This window comes from Agelaius phoeniceus, chromosome 4 (assembly GCF_051311805.1).
Source record: "Agelaius phoeniceus isolate bAgePho1 chromosome 4, bAgePho1.hap1, whole genome shotgun sequence".
In the NCBI taxonomy this organism is placed as follows: Eukaryota; Metazoa; Chordata; class Aves; order Passeriformes; family Icteridae; genus Agelaius; species Agelaius phoeniceus.
This window is the reverse complement of record NC_135268.1, coordinates 16,329,386-16,348,273: the sequence shown is the minus strand read 5'-3', so window position 1 is coordinate 16,348,273 and position 18,888 is coordinate 16,329,386. Positions and strand designations below refer to the sequence as shown.

The 18,888-nt window shown below is 42.1% G+C and overlaps 1 protein-coding gene across 4 annotated transcripts; it reads right to left on the bottom strand.

Moving 5' to 3' along the window:
• Positions 1 to 1,291: 1,291 nt before the first annotated feature.
• PRMT9 (protein arginine methyltransferase 9) lies at positions 1,292 to 18,130 on the bottom strand. 4 transcript variants are annotated; one of them, XM_054632574.2, is made up of 14 exons: positions 18,014 to 18,130; positions 17,702 to 17,805; positions 16,930 to 17,142; positions 16,373 to 16,521; positions 15,262 to 15,498; positions 13,278 to 13,445; positions 12,098 to 12,200; positions 10,952 to 11,058; positions 8,828 to 9,020; positions 4,973 to 5,156; positions 3,125 to 3,836; positions 2,315 to 2,468; positions 1,784 to 1,906; positions 1,292 to 1,601 (listed from the first exon to the last, which is right to left on the bottom strand). In XM_054632574.2, the coding sequence occupies exons 3-14, from the start codon at positions 17,113 to 17,115 to the stop codon at positions 1,386 to 1,388; spliced, it is 2,532 nt and encodes an 843-aa protein (XP_054488549.2). In that variant the 5' UTR covers positions 17,116 to 17,142; positions 17,702 to 17,805; positions 18,014 to 18,130; the 3' UTR covers positions 1,292 to 1,385. The 4 variants fall into 4 exon arrangements, with proteins under 4 accessions (XP_054488549.2, XP_054488547.2, XP_054488550.2 ...); XM_054632572.2 differs by having other exon boundaries at positions 17,895 to 18,033; XM_054632575.2 differs by lacking the exon at positions 17,702 to 17,805 and having other exon boundaries at positions 18,014 to 18,092.
• Positions 18,131 to 18,888: the final 758 nt, after the last annotated feature.

The window sequence follows — 18,888 nt, the reverse complement described above, 5'->3', positions numbered from 1 at the left end:
TTTTATCAGAGGTGTTCTTGCACAAGAAACCTAAACACTTTTCTATACAACTGCACTCTGGTGAAATCACTATATACCAGGTTTAGTTGTGTCAGACTAACTTAAAATTTTATGGATCATGGTTTTGTGATGTAGTATCAAAAGCCTCTGTCCTACTCTCACTCACTTGCATTTCATTATACATTGTACCCCTTGGATAAAGGATGGTATCCAGTTACCTTATCTTCAGAAAACATTACTTTGTGCCTCTGCTTTGGAAAAAAAATAAAATGGAGATGTTTCCTCCACCCTTCTAAAAGCAGCTTTATCATAGCAATTTCTCAGGTGCAGGTTCAGCTGAGGCTGAGACAACTCCAGCTCTAACAGTCCCTGAAGTTAAACTGAGTGGACTTTACAGAAATTGATATATAGAAATAAGTTAAACTATCTGAGATGTTTGACTTAATGAAGAGTATATCATGACTTCAGCAGGCCCAGAGCTTATAGAAGAATAATTTTTGGATGGCTCTTTATACTGGCTGCTGTTAAGGCAAGATCACAGAATTGCCTCTTCTCCATTAAACAGCCTGCACATTAAAAAGAAGCTTAGCTACAGAAAAATCTTGGTAACAGTCTTCCTCCTCTCTGCAGAGGTAGTATCAGTGCTGAGTTCAAAGCTTTTATTAGTCTTCCACTTGTGTACAAATTTAGTAGAAGGAGCTGGTCACGTGCATTATACCAAGATGTAATGCTGTAGACGATGGCTGGGAGCACTGCAGTGACAGATGTATTTTATACAACTTCCTACAGATAAGTTAATTCCCATTGTACTCCCAGAAAAACAATTCTGGGGCATCCTAAAAAGTTTACCAGTTTTACCTTCCATTATATAGCTTGAGTTACCCAACAGCCCTCCTTTACAGCTTTTTAGAATGCTCTGTGTGCAGCACTAATTAGTGACACTGCAGCTGGAATGCTGTTCAGTCCTCCCACAAGGGGAACAAACATCTCAATACACTGATGTAGGAGGCTCTGGCAACTGAGAAGTTGAATCACAGTTTGGGACAGAGTCCTTGTTTCTCAAACAGCCACAGCTGTTTATTGCTGGTACAGGTACCCAGGTGCTTTGTTCCCCTCTACAGCTGACCTGGTAGCAGTTGTCACTACACAAGCCAGCAATCAGGTTTGTGCTGCAGTGAAGACAATACCTCCTCTAGCTTGGTAGGATACCCTTACAGTGCAAATTCAAGTCCACCACTGCAACCTAAGTGTCTCTTATTACAGCAACAAATCAGCTTTTTTGATCAGTAAATAAAATTTAGACTTTATTACAAAGTAACAGCAGTGTTATTCTGAACATTCAGTTTATGCATAGGTAATTAAGCACAAATCACACAGGACATTCTTCACCTTTGAACTGTAATGCTGATATTGCTTTTATGGTGTTGGACATCAAGTACAAGTTCATCTCCAGCCTGAACTGGGATGGGCTCATCCAGAACAACTGCAGCTTGTTTCCAGTGTGAGGACTCATCAGATGTGTCCAAGCTATGGTCTTCATCTAGATGGATGTGATACCAGAAGGGAATGGCAGTGACCCGGCCAGACTTACAAATTTGTACCTAAAAATATTTAAAATAATGATCAGTTATACTACTTTGTTCTTTGAAAACAAAGTAGTTCAAATAATTTCAATCCTTTTCAGAGGCAGCTGCAGACAAATAAATCCTGTTTAGCCCACAGGAGCAATTCAGAAGAGCTCTTCAGAAGAGTATTTACATGCACTTTGGGCCCCAGAACTCACCTTCACTTCTCTGCTGGGGCTGTTCAGCAGAGGGCTCATGAGATCCAGCCTTAAAAGCTCTGCTGGCTTGCTCAAGGGTACACAGGGTAACGTAGACAGATCCAAATACACACGAACAGGTACCTGAAAGAATAGACCAGAACTTCAGGCAGTAACAGCTATTACAAAGGGAAAAGGTAGTAAACTTAATCATAACACTGAAGTTGCCAGGAATTACTGGAATGGCTATCAGAGATAGACAAAAGGCAAAATACAGCCCTCTAATCCCTTTTGAAACACTGGAATACAGTTGCCTGGGAACAGTAACTGCACAGTCATTCTTCTGTACAGTAACGGGCACAAAACTTCCATGCCAGTTCTAAAACAAACATCACCCATTTTATTTTATCTCAAGGTCCCTGTGTGGTCACAAAAACCTCTCTTGAGAATTTCAACAGTGTTTTTTTATAGTTCTAAATCTAAACCAAATCTAAAGAGCTAAACAGCTGCAGCTTTGAAACCATGCCTGGAAGCCACCCACCAGCTTCCTACCTTGAACTGGTTGATGAAAGGGGCTATATTAAACCCCAGGGTTGGTTCTGTTCCTTGAACAGCACTCTCCAGCAACAGAGACTCTGATTCTACAAGCATCCCATATACCAACACATACTGTGGGAAAATCTTCCCTCCACTGTGAAGTAAACACCTGTAAAATAAAAGGGATTTCACCTGTAAAGCTGATCAGTCATCAGTAATGAAAGAACAGTAAATACATTTAAGAAAGGCACACTAGTTCTTGCTCTGAAGTCAAGTGCTCCTAGGCATAATGTGCCATCACTAAACACAAAGGTTAACAGAAAGGTTTCCTTAGGCCCATTTACCCATTTTCATTATTTTACTTCTCCTCTGCCTTCCTTCCCACTCCTCCTGCTGTGAGGAAGAGCAGCTTTGCTGCTGCCTCCCTGGCTGCTCTCACACCATGGGTTTGTCTTTTAGCAGGACCAGTTTGTTCCGACAACCGTTTGACATGCACACGAATCTGGGCTTTTCTAAACTTGCACTAAAAGCTATCTTGGTTATTCTTTGTTATCCTGCAAACTTCTGACAGACCAAGGAATATGATCATCCATATTCTTGCATTAAAAAAAATAAAGGAATCTGAGATGGTGAAATCTTGATGCTTTAAAAAAAAAAAAAATGTATACAATGGTCATGCCAGAAACACTGGGAGGTTCAATTCAAGGCAAAACCCTTTTTCTACAGAAGAAACCTAACAGTAATTACATAGTTACAAGGAATATTCTCAAAATTTTTCAGGTAATTACAGATTCCTATGAATATTTTTGTCCTTTTATACTGTACCTGGATATTGCAGCCTTTTCCATCACCTCCTGCTGGATTAAACCTGATGTCTCTATAACATCCAAGATAATAATACTCCACAATTTGTCTGATTTGGGTCTCTGTAGCACCACACTTTCTTCTTCTAAGTGGCTGAGCCAAAACTCTAATGTTTCCTTAGGGAAATGGTTTGCTTCTGCAATGACATGAAGTGCTGCCTGATGCTGATCTTTCTCAACAGAACTGTAGGCTCTAACTGGCCCAAGCTTGCCAGCTATAATTGGCAGGATGGAGAAGCCTTCGGATACATCTAAAATGTACAAAGCATCAGGATCCACACCTAGAGAGATCGTGGTTTGATTCTCTTGGAGGTTTGTCCCGCTGCCATGTCCATCAACATCCATGGAGTGCAAGTCCTTACTTGGATTTAATGACAGCAGCACTTTGCTCATGGCAGCTTTGAAGCATTCGTGGTAAGCTATGTCATTCAGCAGGGCTATTTCTGTGGATTCCAGCACACACACTGGAGAGCTGCCATCCTGTTTGGTGCTTGTCTGAAGTCCAGCCAGAGCATTACATAATTCAGCCTCATTGCCCAAACTCAGCGTGTCGTCTCTGTCACTGAAATCCATCCCACACTCTGAAGGCAAGGAAGAAATCTTCTGGATCTTCAAGTAGCAGTCTTGGCAGCAAACTTCCATCATCACAGTATCTCCAGTCTTCACAGAATAATCTTGGCAAAAGAGCATAAAAAAGTCAAGTCAGTTACTTTACAGACACATCACTGAAGAGCCTTATGGTGCTTGAAGCAAACAAACAAACAAACCAACCCACCCACCCCAATATCTCATTTGTTCATATCTGTGCCACAGTATGAGGAGATCAAACCATCACAGTGTGTGCAGAGCAGGGTGACCAAGAGAGAGAAAGGCCTCAGGGGCAAGGCTTATGAAGAGCAGCTGAGGGCACTTGTTTTGTTCAGCCTGGAGAGGAGCAGGCTGAGGGAAGATCTCATCACAGTCTAGAACCCCCTCAAGGGTGGCAGGGGAGGGGAAGGTGCTGATCCCTCTCAGACACACAGCACACGAGGAAATGGAATGAAGCTGCATCAGGGAAGTTCAGATGGGGCATTCAGAAAAGGTGCTTCACCCCCAGGATTATCGGTCACTGGAACGGGTTCCTCAGGGTAGTAGGCACAGCACCAAGCCTGCCAGAGTGCAAGGAGCACCTGCATAATGCTCTTAGACAGGTGATTTAATTTTAGGTAGTCCTGCAAGAAGCAGGGAGCTGGACTCTATCATCCTTATGGGTCCCCTTCCAGCTTGAGATAGTCTAAGATTCTAGGAAACAGGAAAATAAAAGGTGGATGAATAGAGCAGACACTGTTAAAAATTACACTGCCAATGCCTGTATGTGGAGGGTATTCAAGTTGAATCCCACATGGGGCAAGGGGTAGCTAGGAATGTTTAGTTTTGGTTTTGTGGCTGTAGCAGCTAGCAATTCCTACCTCACCTTACCCCCCTTCCTCTCCTCTCACAAGTGAGCCAGTCAGTAGCCCCACTTTTTGGAGATGTGCCACAATGCATTAAATTCAATACAGAAAAAAACCCCAACTTAATGAAAAGCTTTCTCCCAGATCTCACTGCTTAACAGCAAAGTCCCACAAACAAGCCCTGATGAAGGGATTTTGCTCTACAGACCAGAAACATGATCAGGAACCACCTCTCAGCTACTTGCTGTTGAACTTCCAGTCTATTTAGACCTCCTAATCTCGGAGATAAGCTAACTTATCAGAATGAAAAAAAAAAAAAACCAACCCAAAATGAAACCAAGTTAATGTACCACAACAAGCAAACCCACAGGACATACCGAGGAGGCCCTGCACAGGATACACAGCCTGTTCCCAGCAAGTTTCCTCACTGGGACTTGTAGAGAGAGAATGCTCCTCATCAAGCTGCAGTACAAACCACACCACAACAGCATCCAGTATTCCTCCTTCAGTGACTGGCAGGCTGAGCTTCCAGGGCTTTCTATCTGCCAGGCTTTTCAGCTCCTGATGAAAGCAAAAAGACAAAAAAAAAGTGGGGGAGTTTATTTCCATAAATAAAAATTGGTTTCATTAAACTAAATCGTCCAAAATTTCTGCACCAATCCATGAGGGCACCCAACAGAAACTTGAAGTTACCAAGCCTCTACAATACCAATTATCATCATTAGTACTCATTAGCATGGGAACTGTCTTCCCACATGCAAGAGCCATTTCCCACATGGACAGCCTGCATCCGTGAGAAGCAAGCATGCAAATATCTAAGAACACACATTTAAACCCACTGAAAACTGCAAGAAAGACTTCAGACTGGCAGGGCTTGCCTTACAAGAATGAATAAAAACACAGCCAGGCCTTTGGCTGAACTCAAGCCAGGGCTCAGGCACGTGTTTCACTTAAAACCTGTGTTCAATCAGTTCTAGAAATACTGTGTGCTGTGAATTTGCTCAAACACAGGCCTGCAGAGTCATTATAAAAACAAAAATCAAACATCTTTGAGGATGTTTTATCTGCTATCTGGGCTATGTAGTCCTTGTGTAAAAGCTCAGGCATGTACAATCTCACTAGTGGGAAGACCCTAAGGTCTATCCATTTATAAATTCTCCAATACTTCTACAAAGTTTTGAATATGTAACAAGAACTAACTCTTTTTCCATGTACAATTTATTTTTCTCAGGAATTACCTTCTGCTACCAACATTAACAAGCACAAAAGGACCAGCACTAATGTTTTAGTTCCAGCATAAACCAATGAACAGGAGGTCAAGCACAAAGGACCAAAGGTTCTCTCAGTCACAGCCATTCTGCTTAGTAACAGCCCTTCCAAAACACTTATCAACTTCCTGATCTGCTCATGTCAACACTTGTTCTCTTTACATTTCAATCTTAAAATACACACGGAAAAAGAAAAGTTCATGTCCTGCTCTGAGGACAGGACTAGCTGTCACATGCTGGGTTTCTTCCCTCTTCCCTCTTCATTCTGTGTTCTCCAAGAGTTTGTCTATCCCTCTTCCCACAACTGAGATGGCTGAGCAATGGGCAAGTTAAAATTACTGAATGCAAACACAGTTCACAGTGAGATGTCACTGCTCTTCAATAGAAGTGCTTTGCTGCCAGTCATCCTTTTGGTACCTCCTCAGCTAGTGAAGGAAAGAGCAGTCAGTTGAAGCTTTGCTGGCATCAAGCCCCTTGAAATAAGACAGCAAGAGCACAAGCATGCATCTGGTTCTTGGTTTCTGGGGAGTTGGAGAGGTACAGAAGTGTATTTGATATTAGAAGTGTTCTTCCTGGTTATTCCTCAACAGCAGCAGGCCCGAGGCTCTCATCCAGTGGGTTTTAGTAACTGCAGTGTTACATTGCCATCACTTAAAACCCCATTTGAAGGCTTATTTCAGCTTTTCCTGCTCTCTGCCATGCTGCTTAACCCATACTTATTTCTCACATTTGCCACTTTATAAACCTTCTCCTATTTTTTATGCCAATTACAGATTTAAACAACTGTAGCACATCAAGATAGCAATTTATCAAGTAGTCTTGTTAAGAGAGAGAAAAGGAAATAAAGCAATGTCACAGGAATAGGCAGTAAAACCCCAAAATGATTTAATGACACATATCCTCTGAATGAGAAAGACCTACAAACAGAAGGAAAATCTACAGCAAAAATGCAGTAATTGCATTTCCTATGTCTTGATCCACAATTTCTCACATATTCCACACCACCAACTTCTCATGAAAGATTAGGAAGAGCCAAAATCTGTAACTGTTGGCAAAAGCAGAGTCCCTTTAGGGCCTGAAAGTGAGACTGAGCTTTAATTACTGGCTGCAGAGGTAAACACTTCCCCTGCCAGTGGCACCGATCTGCTGCCAGCAAACAGCACACAGGCAGCACCTGGCTGGGTGCAAGTGTAATTACAGCCACACCTCATTCCCCTGCCTGGGAGGGACTGAGCTGCTGCTGCTGCTAATAACAGCAGTAATAAAGTAATCACCATAAAGCAGCTGCTTTTTTGAAATTATTATTATTTGTGAATTTTGACTTACTGTTTCACTGATCTGTACTGATGTCTTTGATACCTCCTACAAGTCAGTTTGAAAAACATTGTTTTACTGTATTTTAAGCCTTCTTCTCAGTTCTGCCAGTTTAGGTCTGGACAGTTAGCATAAACAGAATAAATGCAACATCCCTCTAGTTCTTTGAAATAGGAGTTTAGAAAATAGGTCTTAGAAATTACCTTACTAGTGCTAAGTGATTTCTTACCTGAATTTCTGTTCTTAGTTGGTAATTCTGCTACTGGTTTTAAGTTTAGGAGGATTTTTTCTTATTACAATAGGAACAATGACAATTTTTTTCTCATTTTTAGCTGCATTGATTGAACATCCAGGTATGGCCATGACACAACACATTAAAAAAAAAAAAAAAAGACCCAAAAGAAAAATCCACGCTGAAAGTAACCTACCAGTGTTTGGAACTGCCACATTTGCCCAGTGACAAAGTAACAACAAACAGTAACCAAGAATTCCTAACCACATCAGTGATTCATAACAGAGGCATTTCTTCCTTTTTACTTACAATATCTTAACATTTCATGACAGGAGCACTCCATTAGTCTAACCAAAACTTCAAAAGAGCACTTCTGAAACATGATTTAAAGAATAACACAGTTCTTTACTCTTTAAAATTATCTTTACATGTTTGCCAGCAGGCAGATGCTTAAGAGCAGACATCTCTCAGATGAGAGCAATAGTTTCTTATTGACACTGGAAGCAGAAGCAACATTAGGTCACAGAGATTGCTCCCAGTAGTATACTGAAGAGCCTTGTCTTATTTCATTTTTCATCTCAGGATGTCAGACAAGCCAACTAGGAAAAGCTATTGATTCAGAAACTGCAACTCCTGGCCAAGCAGCAGCCAAGAATAATTTCATTTATATAACAGAATCTATTTTAAGCTCTGACTCAATGCCAGCTCCTCACCACAGGTCAATGAGCAAGAAGCACACCAGAGATCAGCTGTATCACCTTTTTAGCAAGCTCAGCTGCAGGGGCTGAGCTCCCTGCTTTCCAGTTCAGGCCTATTTAGCATACACATACAAATGTATTTTGTGCTAAATACACAAAATTATGCTACTAGCTTTTAGAATCCCCTATTACAGAAATACCCTAAGATACAAAGGAGCTGAAGTGTGGAATCAAATGGTTGACTAGAATTATTTCTTCATCTCCTCTTTTACATTTACCCACTAACATTTACATTTTTATGCCAGATGGAAAAATACAGCCTTTCTCCTGTCTTTGTGAAGACTGACTTTAGAGAAATAAATGAAGTCATCTCCATAACTGTATAAATCATTTAGGATGTATCTCTTGCATCCTTTCCTTCCCCTCCCTGTGCTGAGGATGGTAGCTGTTTGATCTTACAGTGAGGTAGTTTATGAAGTTCCCTAAGCTATGCCCAATAAACAAAAAAACTCCACCTTCAAAAAAATCACAGACTGTCACCTGAGGAATCACATCACCACACAACCAGACAAGCATCAAAACCAGCAGAGGATTTCAGAGCAGCCCTGCCAACTTTGCTCTTGTGAACTGTTCTGAAGTTGAACCCAAAAACCAAATGAGATGTGGGACTTTCACTACCACAAAAAGATTACTTTAGAAGGGAGTAAGAAAAATCATTACCTGCAGATCATTGAAGTCTACTGTCATGACTTGACAGGGCTCTGTGAGGGCCCTGTAACCCCCAGGAATACGACTGAGCTTCTCGGTGGTGTAGGGCTCCACAGTTTCCTCTGAGCCAGCAGCAGCGTATGTGGGACTGAAGAACTGCACTGAATTGGACAAGCACACACCAGCAACTTCTCGCACTCCCACTCTGGGAGTAAAGGCAAACAGAGGAGAAATCAAATTCCAAGTAATTTGACCAAAAACGTAATGGAAATTCTCCCTAGGCTGACTAATTATTTTTAAATGTACAGAATGTTAGAATAGAGAAGTTAAAAAACACTAAAACAATTATGTGGGGCTTTTGTCATGTTCAGAGCAGCTCTAAGTGCAGAAAATGCACCTCACTTTCAAGAATCAGAACTGAATGCTGTCACCAGAAACTAAGAAAAAGCCCAACACATATTAAGAATTTCACTATATCCTAGGAAAAAAACCCCAATACCAATCAGAGCACAAGCAACGAAGCATAACTTAGAATTGCTGAAAGAATGGGACAGAATACAAAACAGAAGATCAGATCAGGCACAGAGACATGGCTGTGATATGCAAGATTATCAACAACTGACTGGTTACCAACAATTGCTGATTCTCTCTCAGCAAGATGAATCCATGTTTGATGATAAATTAAACACACTTTTAAATGTACTTCAGGAAAAAAAAATCATGTATTCATTCAATTCTGGGCTCTATGTCTACTTCTAACCACTCAAAAAAAATTAAAACATGAAGAAAAGCTCAAAGAAAAGCTGTATTATTGTTCTATATAAAAACCATGAGAAAAGAGATACTTCTACACTGCTATTTCATTAGGCCTCCTGTTCAGAAAAAAATATCCAAACCCCAAAGCTCTCCTACAGATTGTGAAAACATTTGAGGAAATGTGAAGGCATGAACATCAGAGTAATTCAAAGAGATCTGCGTAGTTTAAATCTGAGAACAGGCATAAAAACAGGACTTGTTGAAATAATCTTAAATATTATTGCTAGAGCAAAAAGGGATCTCAAACTATAAAGGCAAGGCATTTAAAAGTGACTTTTTTCCCTACAGCATATAATTAATTTGTGACAATGACTTCAGTCCTGCTAATCACCTGACCTTAAGCTATTAAAATGGAACATCAATTCAACAATCCAAAGTTAACAGCAAATTAACTTTCATTGTTTTTAAATTTTGTAAGTAACGGTCAATGCCCAGTTTCAAGGGAAAACCTCTTCTAATTGATGAATAATTAACTTATAAAAGAAACTATTTTGTGACCATCTACTACAGGAACTTTTGGCCACTGTTCAGGTCTACTGCATTAGAGAAATCACTGATGCAGCCCAGCTGCCTTTCATCCTGCACTGATGCAGCCCAGCTGCTTTTCATCCTGCACTGGAGCTCCTCTAGAAGTTAATATTTTCTCTAATTTACAACAATATTAATCCTGAACAAAATACCCCAAGTCCAAACCTCTCAGACAGAGACTGTCTCCATACAATGATAATGTTCTAAAAGATTGGAATAAATATGAAAGTAATTGATACATAGTCAGAACTGGTCTCAGCAAAGAAACTCTACTGTATGCCAGTTCAGAATTAGGCAAAGGACATTCAGACAGATAAAGACAGCTGGGGTTATCAACACTTAGGCTTTACAGGGGTTAGATCCAGAGTTAGACCCAGAAGTGAGGTATGGAGCAGATCATAAAGAGGGTAAAATGAGGATAAGGGCCAAGCATTAATCCAAGAATCTCCAATTCAGAAATTGAGAAGTAATTTTACTATGACGGAATTAAATTTCTTTAGCATGTTTTAGAGGCAGGTATTTCAGCATAACTGTATGATTAATGGGTCCAAACTGTATGATTAATAGGTCCAGAAAATCTGAACCTCAAAGGGGTAGGGAGATGGGGCAAAAAAAAAAAAAAGCCCAGAAAAGGGGTGGGAATGGTGAGAGCAGAAATCTTTTTCATTAAACAGATAATCAGGCATTCAAAAATTAAAGAGCAAAGTAAATGAGAAATGGTCAATAAAAACAGTCTCTCTTCCCAAAAAAAAAAAAAAAGTGGGTTCAAGCTGGGCTAGAGTTTAAACACACCTGTGATGTCTACGTATCTCTTTGCATTCCACTGCCATCCCAAATATTGTAGCACTTGCAGGAATAACTCTGCCATAGTCTCCAGCACTAATGTCTTGGTTTTTAGGCTGTGAAAACATGAACAACAACATGCAATGAGACAGTGGATTATTTCTACCATTACTGAAAAGCCTAATTACATATTAGAGAGCCATTCAAGTGACAGTCAAAACATCGCTAAGTTCATAGTGACTGGTAGAGTTGCTACTCTTTAGCATTCTGCTGGCCATTAAAGGAGTTTTTTAAACACAGTGTCTCAATAGAACCAGGCATCAGCTTTACTCTTCAGTCTACTACTTCCTGTGTGTAACTCTAACAAAATGCAGACTGAAAAACACTGTTAGACTACACTGAAACATTCCAGGACTTTTCCCTTATGCATCATTCCTGTACTTAACACTAGAGGTCATCAGTTTCAACTCAGTACAACACAAAAGGTTTCAGCCAGCTAAAACTTTTTTTTTTTTTTAAATGAGCTGGAATCAAGGGAAGGACAAAATAAAGAGAAGTCCTTCTATTAGGATGAATATTAGCTTAACAGAGATTAGGCTATGTAAGACTCCTTGTTGTATTACTTTGCTTAATGTACTAGCAAACCTACAAAATATAAAGTAAAATCTGAGACCCAGTGGAATTGCTCAGTCTTCCAAAAAAGCTCAAATCAGCAAAAATAAATTAATTTATTTACCGACTTATAATTGAGTGTTCCCAAATGTTACAATGAGAAATAACTCTACCATAATTCAGCATTTTCTGCCTAGACTGGCTGTACATTTAAAATCCACACAAACCCTTTTGCTGTCACTTACAAAGATGGGGCTCAAAAAAGATTTAAAACAAATGAATGAACAGTGATTAAAATGAACCATCTGTGATGAAGGAAGGTTACATCAGGGAAACATGCTCTGCAAATACATGTTTACTCAGAACACAGAGCTCACAGAAGCACAATGAAAGTTCTGCCTCACTGCCACTCACCAAAATCAAATTCATGGAGCCAGCCCAGATCACTCATTTTTAGCATACCAAAAGGAATGAAGTGTTTAGAAGACAAACGTTTCTCATTCCCATATGTCTGGAATGTGTGCACGTGCACACATCACCCACCTTTGGTTGTAAAAGCAGATGTTCCCAAGCATGTATCAAGCTCTCCACAATTCCTTCTCCAAATAAGCCAGCATCAACTGTTTCTGTGACAACCAAGGAAACTCTAGACAAGAAAAATATGATGTATAACAAACACTCCTGTCAACAATCAATCATTCCTTTAAAGAAAAAAACCCCACCATACCAGTGTGAGCTCAGAGCAAAACTTTTACCAGGAGTTTCAGTACATGTGGACAATTTAATTCTTCCAAAAAATTATGTGTTTTGAATTGTTGTCAGAAATTATTGAAGATGCAGATAAAAGAGAGCAAATATTGAGCAAGAATTTACTGTAAAGCTTCTTGCTCAGCATTTATAAATAAGTTGTGTGGGAAGAATCTAGCCAAAACAGGAAGATGTTTCAGCCTGGGCATACAGCCAATGATACTGCAGAATATATATTTTGTGCAATAGTATGCACTCATGCATGTGTATAAAAAGGAATTAAAACTCCCAAAACTATAATCAAAGCACAAAAAAATTCTGACACAGACTAACAACTCTAAAATCTTAAGTCCTCTGGAATTAAACAAGAAAACATATGGCATAATAAGAAGAGACACTTCCAGAACAGCAGTAATTTATTTATTAATAGCTGACATCTAGTAACTCATTATATACACTAAAGGGACACAAGTATTACAGTAGCTCAGCTGATTAGGCTAGCCAATTAGGCAAGGCTTGATTGGCCTAAACCAGGAGCTTCATCATTTCACATCATGAGCCTGTACCATCACCACAACTTTATTAAATGTTAGTAACTCGAACTATTCAAAGGCTGCAGAAGTGAGCCACAAGATCTTAGAAATATAAAAGTGTGTTAAAATGACTTTTAAGACATAGTAGTGTAATTTTTTCCCGGTTGCTGCAGTATCATTACATATGCCCCAAAGCTCCCACCATCAAAGAATTAAACTCCTTAATTTAGGACATTGTTGGTCTACCAATAGAAATTAGGATGATCTGAAGAACATGTTGTCATTTCTGCTTCTTAAACACATAAAAGATACAGGAGAACTTTCTCACATATTGAGCAATATCACAGAAGTGTTACTTCCTGTTTAGGTCACAAGACATTTCCTATTTTCCTGGAATGATGAGCAAACTCAAAATACCATCAGAAAAGAAAGCAACAACGTACCTTTCAGGTATGTGCTTTGGAATTTCTATATCAAGTGACTTCAAATGCAGAAGTTTGATCTCTCTTTCCATATTATTTGCTGCCACCACATCACGGGCAAGTTCATACATGGTTTTGGACAATTCACAGGCATAGACAAAAGATGCTCCTGCCTTTTTTGCAAACATACTGAAAAACAAGAATCAGGGGTTTTCCCCTCCTCCACATCTGCTTCATATTTCTACCAGTTCAAGTCTAAAAACCATCCTTAGATTAACCGGTATCTCTTGTGTGAACACTGATATTGCACAAGTTGATACCCTCTTGATATGTTATCAGCAAAAAAACCACCACAGTTAGCCTAAGGACACTTCCTCAGCTATGCTGAATCTACTCTTTACAGTCAATATTTAAAGACAGGACAAATAACATTACAACTTCAAAACCCATGTGAGCAATTCAATTTCAGCAGCACTTAATGGCACAAAAAGCATTTGCAACAAATAATGAAAAATGGTTGAAAAAATACTACTCCAGACCCACTGGCTTCTGTAAGCTTTGCTTGCTTTTTTAAGTTCCGTGTCCATAAAAGGATCAAAGCAGTTATATTTTCCACTCTCAGCCCAATTTTGTCAGGCAACCTGTTGTAGTGCATTTTTATATTTTGTAATATTTTGAAGTAATTTTGTTTTGTATTCCCATATTTTTCCCAAATGGTTTATCCCAAACTGTACCCCCATCCCTTTACCTGTGTTATCCCTCTCCCTGGATGAGATCATCCCCAAACCCCCACCCTGGCTCTCTGTCAATCACTCTGCATCCCCTCCCCTCCATCCAGAAGTTTCGGTCCAGGTCGTCGAGTGATGAGCCAGAGGCCAGGGGTCAGCCCCCCAAGCCTTGCCCCATACACTGTCCTAAATGTCTATCCCCCAGTACCCATCCCTTAGAGTCACTTATTGGTTGGTAAAATGTTATCTACTTTGGGTTTCTACCTCCCTTTAAATGTGACCTTGGCACACCTCCCTGGGGCTCTCGGCAGGAGGCCCCCTGAGGTGCAGGAGCTCCCTTGGGACTCCTAATAAAACCTTGGATTAACCCCTGCTAAGAGTCGGCCCTTTATCTTCTACTGATGTCTCTGGTGTCTCTTGTGCTGCAAAGGCGGCAGCAGCACCCTCGGGGCACACACAGACAGTGTCTCCCTGCCAGCCCAGGTGCCCTCAGCACCCTCGGGGCACAGAGAGTGTCTGCCCGCCAGCCCAGGTGCCTTCAGTACCCTCGGGGCACACACAGAGAGTGTCTCCCCTCCAGCCCAGGTGCCCTCAGCACCCTCGGGGCACACACAGAGAGTGTCTCCCCTCCAGCCCAGGTGCCCTCAGCACCCTCGGGGCACAGAGAGTGTCTCCCCTCCAGCCCAGGTGCCCTCAGTACCCTCGGGGCACACACAGAGAGTGTCTCCCTGCCAGCCCAGGTGCCCTCAGCACCCTCGGGGCACACACAGAGAGTGTCTCCCCCCAGCCCAGGTGCCCTCAGTACCCTCGGGGCACAGACAGTGTCTCCCTGCTGTCAGCCCAGGTGCCCTCAGCACCCTGGGGGCACACACAGTGTCTCCCTGCCAGCCCAGGTGCCCTCAGCACCCTCGGGGCACACACAGAGAATGTCTCCCCACTGCCAGCCCAGGTGCCCTCAGCACCCTCGGGGCACACACAGAGAGTGTCTCCCCTCCAGCCCAGGTGCCCTCAGCACCCTCGGGGCACACACAGACAGTGTCTCCCTGCTGCCAGCCCAGGTGCCCTCAGTACCCTCGGGGCACACACAGACAGTGTCTCCCTGCCAGCCCAGGTGCCCTCAGCACCCTCGGGGCACACACAGACAGTGTCTCCCCGCTGTCGGCCATGCCGGGGCTGCCCCCCGGTGTCTGCACACTCGGGACTGGCCCAGGGCTGCTGAGAGGCTCGCAACCAATACTTTCCTATTAAATTCCTGCGAAACCTGCATTGTGGCATACCTCAGGATTCCTGTTCCCGTTCCGATATCCAGGACAGATTTGCTCCCTGAGTGCACAGCGTTCTGAATGGCCCTGAGGTAGGTGAGGTTCCTCTTGGCATCGTTGAGCATGATGAAGTGCCAGCGCTCCACCAGCCAGTTTGCAACACGGTAGAAATTCTCCTTGGCGTCGGCAAAGTCGGGATTGAGCTTCACTGCTTTGTGGAAATAGCCAGCTGCTTCGTCTCTGAAACCCATTCTAAGAGCAAAAGCGACAAACAAATGGAAAGTATGCATGCAGCTGTGAACATCCGAGGGTCTGTAAAGAGGTCTTATGTCAGCTAAAAGACAACAGAAATATTTTGTGTTAGTTTGAAAAATTAGCTTTAGAAACAGCGCCATTACTTTATGAAAAATAATGATTTATAGCTTTACATCAAGCCACTGTAAAATGCAAAGCCAGCTCAGAAACACCATTGTGTGCACCAACCTTCATACACTACTGCATCTTTTGACAAAGTAAAACAGGTTTTATTTACAAGAACTCACTGCAACAACATGACAGCAGCAGCCCTGCAATCTAGTTTCACAGATACTCAACTCAAGAGAATGTTATAAACTCAAGAGAATGCTATAAAACTGTGGGTACTCTATTTAACTGGGACATCCTGCAAAACCCCCAAATTTTGAGTTGCCAGCTTTTGCATTAAGTGCCAATTTTGAAAAAAGAAATTAAAAGAAATCAAATTGTGAATCTGAATCAAGTTTTAATGATACCTACAGCATAATTTCAAATCAGACAGCAGTGAGAAAAGCCCTAAATCTATCAAATATTTGTATACATTTTAATACAATGCTCAGAGAGGTGTTCCTTTAAAACAAAGAAATTACAAAAAGGAAACCTAACTAAAACCACCTGGATTATGATCTATGATTTCAGTCTTAAAATTCTACCATTAGAAGACCTGAGCAACAACAAAACATGGTGGCTTTTTTTCACCACTTTTGCTGTGATTAACAATATTTATTTTAGCACTGGCTATTCTTTTTAAGCTACTTAAGACACAGAGATTTGAATGTGTTTGTACTCACAACATGACCCTTACAAAAACTGAATAAACATCACTGCAAACCTGAAGAGATGCTCTCCCATACTGTTACAGATCACTTCATCATTGGGATACAGCTCAAGTGCTTGTTCATAGCAGTTAAACAGATCTTGAATCCGTGCCAGAGAATCCAGTTCTTCTGCCCATTTAAAGAGAGTAAACTGAAATGTCTCCTAGAAAATAAAGCACAGACCATGAGGTGCTGGGAGTTGTCAGAAGTAGGGAACTGAGCCCTGAAAACATCTGGAGGTGTCCTGACATACACCTGGACACCCACACACGAGGATCAGCACCCAGCAGTGTTTACTGAGTATGTATATGTTAATGCATGCTCCAATACTAACAAGTCCCTGTTTTTATTAAATGCCATTGACACACAGAGAATAAAAGAAGATTCTATGAACTCCCTTCATACAGAGCTTATTAAAGAAACCACTGGCCATCCCAATTATTACAGATTTTCCAATTCTGTCTTCAATAAAAGCAGAAACCAGTTGCATGTAACAAATCACAAAACACGTCAAAAAGACCTCAAGAGAATTAGAATAAATGAAATTCCAAGTAATTCAAAGAGCACTTACTTTGACAGTAGTTTTTAACTCAGGAGCTAGATTTAGTACCAGGAGATAGTGAGCATATGCAGTTCCAAAATCCTGGCTCTCCAGGCAATGCTGAGCACTCTGCAAAGACCTGGAAACCAATTCCCGTCTGCTGGCTTCTCGGCCACCCCTGTGGTTAGAATGAAGTTTGGCATTGGAGTTGGGCATTCTGAAGGATGTAAATATTCACTTATTCTAAAAAAAAAAAAAAAAAAAAAAAAAGAAAAAGAAAAAGGTCACACATACTATATACTGTAGGTTAAAACGTTTGTACACAAAGTTGACAGATCAAAAAACATTTCAGTTTTCACTAGCATTTAGTAAAGACATCTCTTCACGCACCAAGTCCTAAAGATTTAAAAACATCTAATCTTTGCGCTACTCATAATTCCATCAGCTCTGAGTGTTCACCATTCAAAAGTCAAGTGTGTACCACATCTAGGTTAAACCATGTGTTCTGGAAACAGATTACGTTTCTGGCTTTGCAAAATTTATTTTCGTAACAGTCATTTTAGCACGTCTCTGACCAGACAGCGTGGCACACTGGCAGTTTATGCACTCAATAAATTTCACAGTCAACCACAAAATCTGCAGGTTAAATTTCTTCTCCTTGAACAACAGCATCTTCATAAGCAAAGCCTCACAGAGCTAATGAGTTCACAGTTTATTTTACACAAGGCATCATGGCGACTTTTCCCCTTAAGAAAACATTAAAAACAGCGACCGGAACCAAAACGCATATTTTTATACTTGCCCGTGTTACCGCTGTAACTCTTTACAGTACTCAGGTGAGCACGGCTATATTATGTAGAGACTGGTCCCAAAGCCGAACACCACGAAGGTTTCCGTGCAGAAGGACTGCAAGAAACACAACACCATCACGACTAGACTTTTTTTTTTTTTTAATTTTCTTAAAAACACAGTGAAATAAATAACAAAACACAGACCAAAGCGCCCCGGGACACGCAGAGCCGGGGAGGCCTCGCCGCTGGCACCGAGGGCCCCACGAGGGGCTGCCCCGGCAGGTGCAGGGGAGGTGGGGGCTTCTCCTACTCCCGGGCATCACCTGCTTCGGGACCAGCCGTCACCTGCTCCAAGATCATCCGTCACGGGCTCCAGGGCCATCCGTCAGGGACCGTGCGCGCAGCAGCGCTCCCAGGCCGCGGCCATAGCGGTGCCGGGCCCGAGCCATCGCGCAGGCGCCGGGCGGCAGTCGGTGCTGCGGGTAAAGGTGTTTCCATGACCCACGTCCTTTCTCGGCCCGCATCCGAGCCTCTGGAAGCTGGCAGTGCAGCTTGTGCCTACGCAGGGCTGTGGAAGGGACCCGCAGCCATGCCCGATGCGGTCCCTTGGCGGTCCGGGCTGTTCAGGGCTGCTCGGCCAGCACGGAAGAACCACCACCTTAAATGTTGCCCAGCGCTGTGTACGCACTGCCTCCCTCCACTGCCCTGTAGTCACGGTGCTCCTGACTCTAAGTTCTAATTCCCCTCTTGGTAAGTTCCCGAGAACTCAGGGAAAAACAACACCGGCTTTAAGTCATAAACAAGCTTTTCTTGGACCTTTGATTGAGAGCTCTGCTCGGCAGCAGCAGATCGCGAGGAGCAAAACCCAGAGCTTTGCTCCACATCCCAAGTGCCGTGTCCTGCTCCCTCCCACGCCTGTGCCGCCACTTACCTTCCCTGTGGAGCTGTCTGCTCCGGGGAACAGCCCCCTTCGGGAACAGCCCCCTTCGGAGCCCTGGAGTGCAGCTCTAAGAAGGCAGAGTTCATTCGGTCACGTCCTACTTCTGGGACAGGAACAGGCCGTGGCATTGTTTACTAATTATGAAGCGTTTGGAAGCTGCTCATCTTTACTTTCCCGTTTTAAAGCATGAATGCAGCTCTTCCACGCTTTTACAGCTGTGGATATTGTGTGTGCATACCCTTTTAGAAACAAATGAGC

Excerpts from the sequence above, each read along its gene's own strand:
- PRMT9 (XM_054632574.2), bottom strand. The coding sequence starts at position 17,115 with ATGCCCAACTCCAATGCCAAACTTCATTCTAACCACAGGGGTGGCCGA. Across the intron at positions 16,522-16,929 it reads AGTTAAAAACTACTGTCAAA|GAGACATTTCAGTTTACTCT; the intron begins GTAAGTGCTCTT and ends TTTATTTTCTAG. Across the intron at positions 3,837-4,972 it reads TCCTGTGCAGGGCCTCCTCG|ATTATTCTGTGAAGACTGGA; the intron begins GTATGTCCTGTG and ends TCTTTTGCCAAG.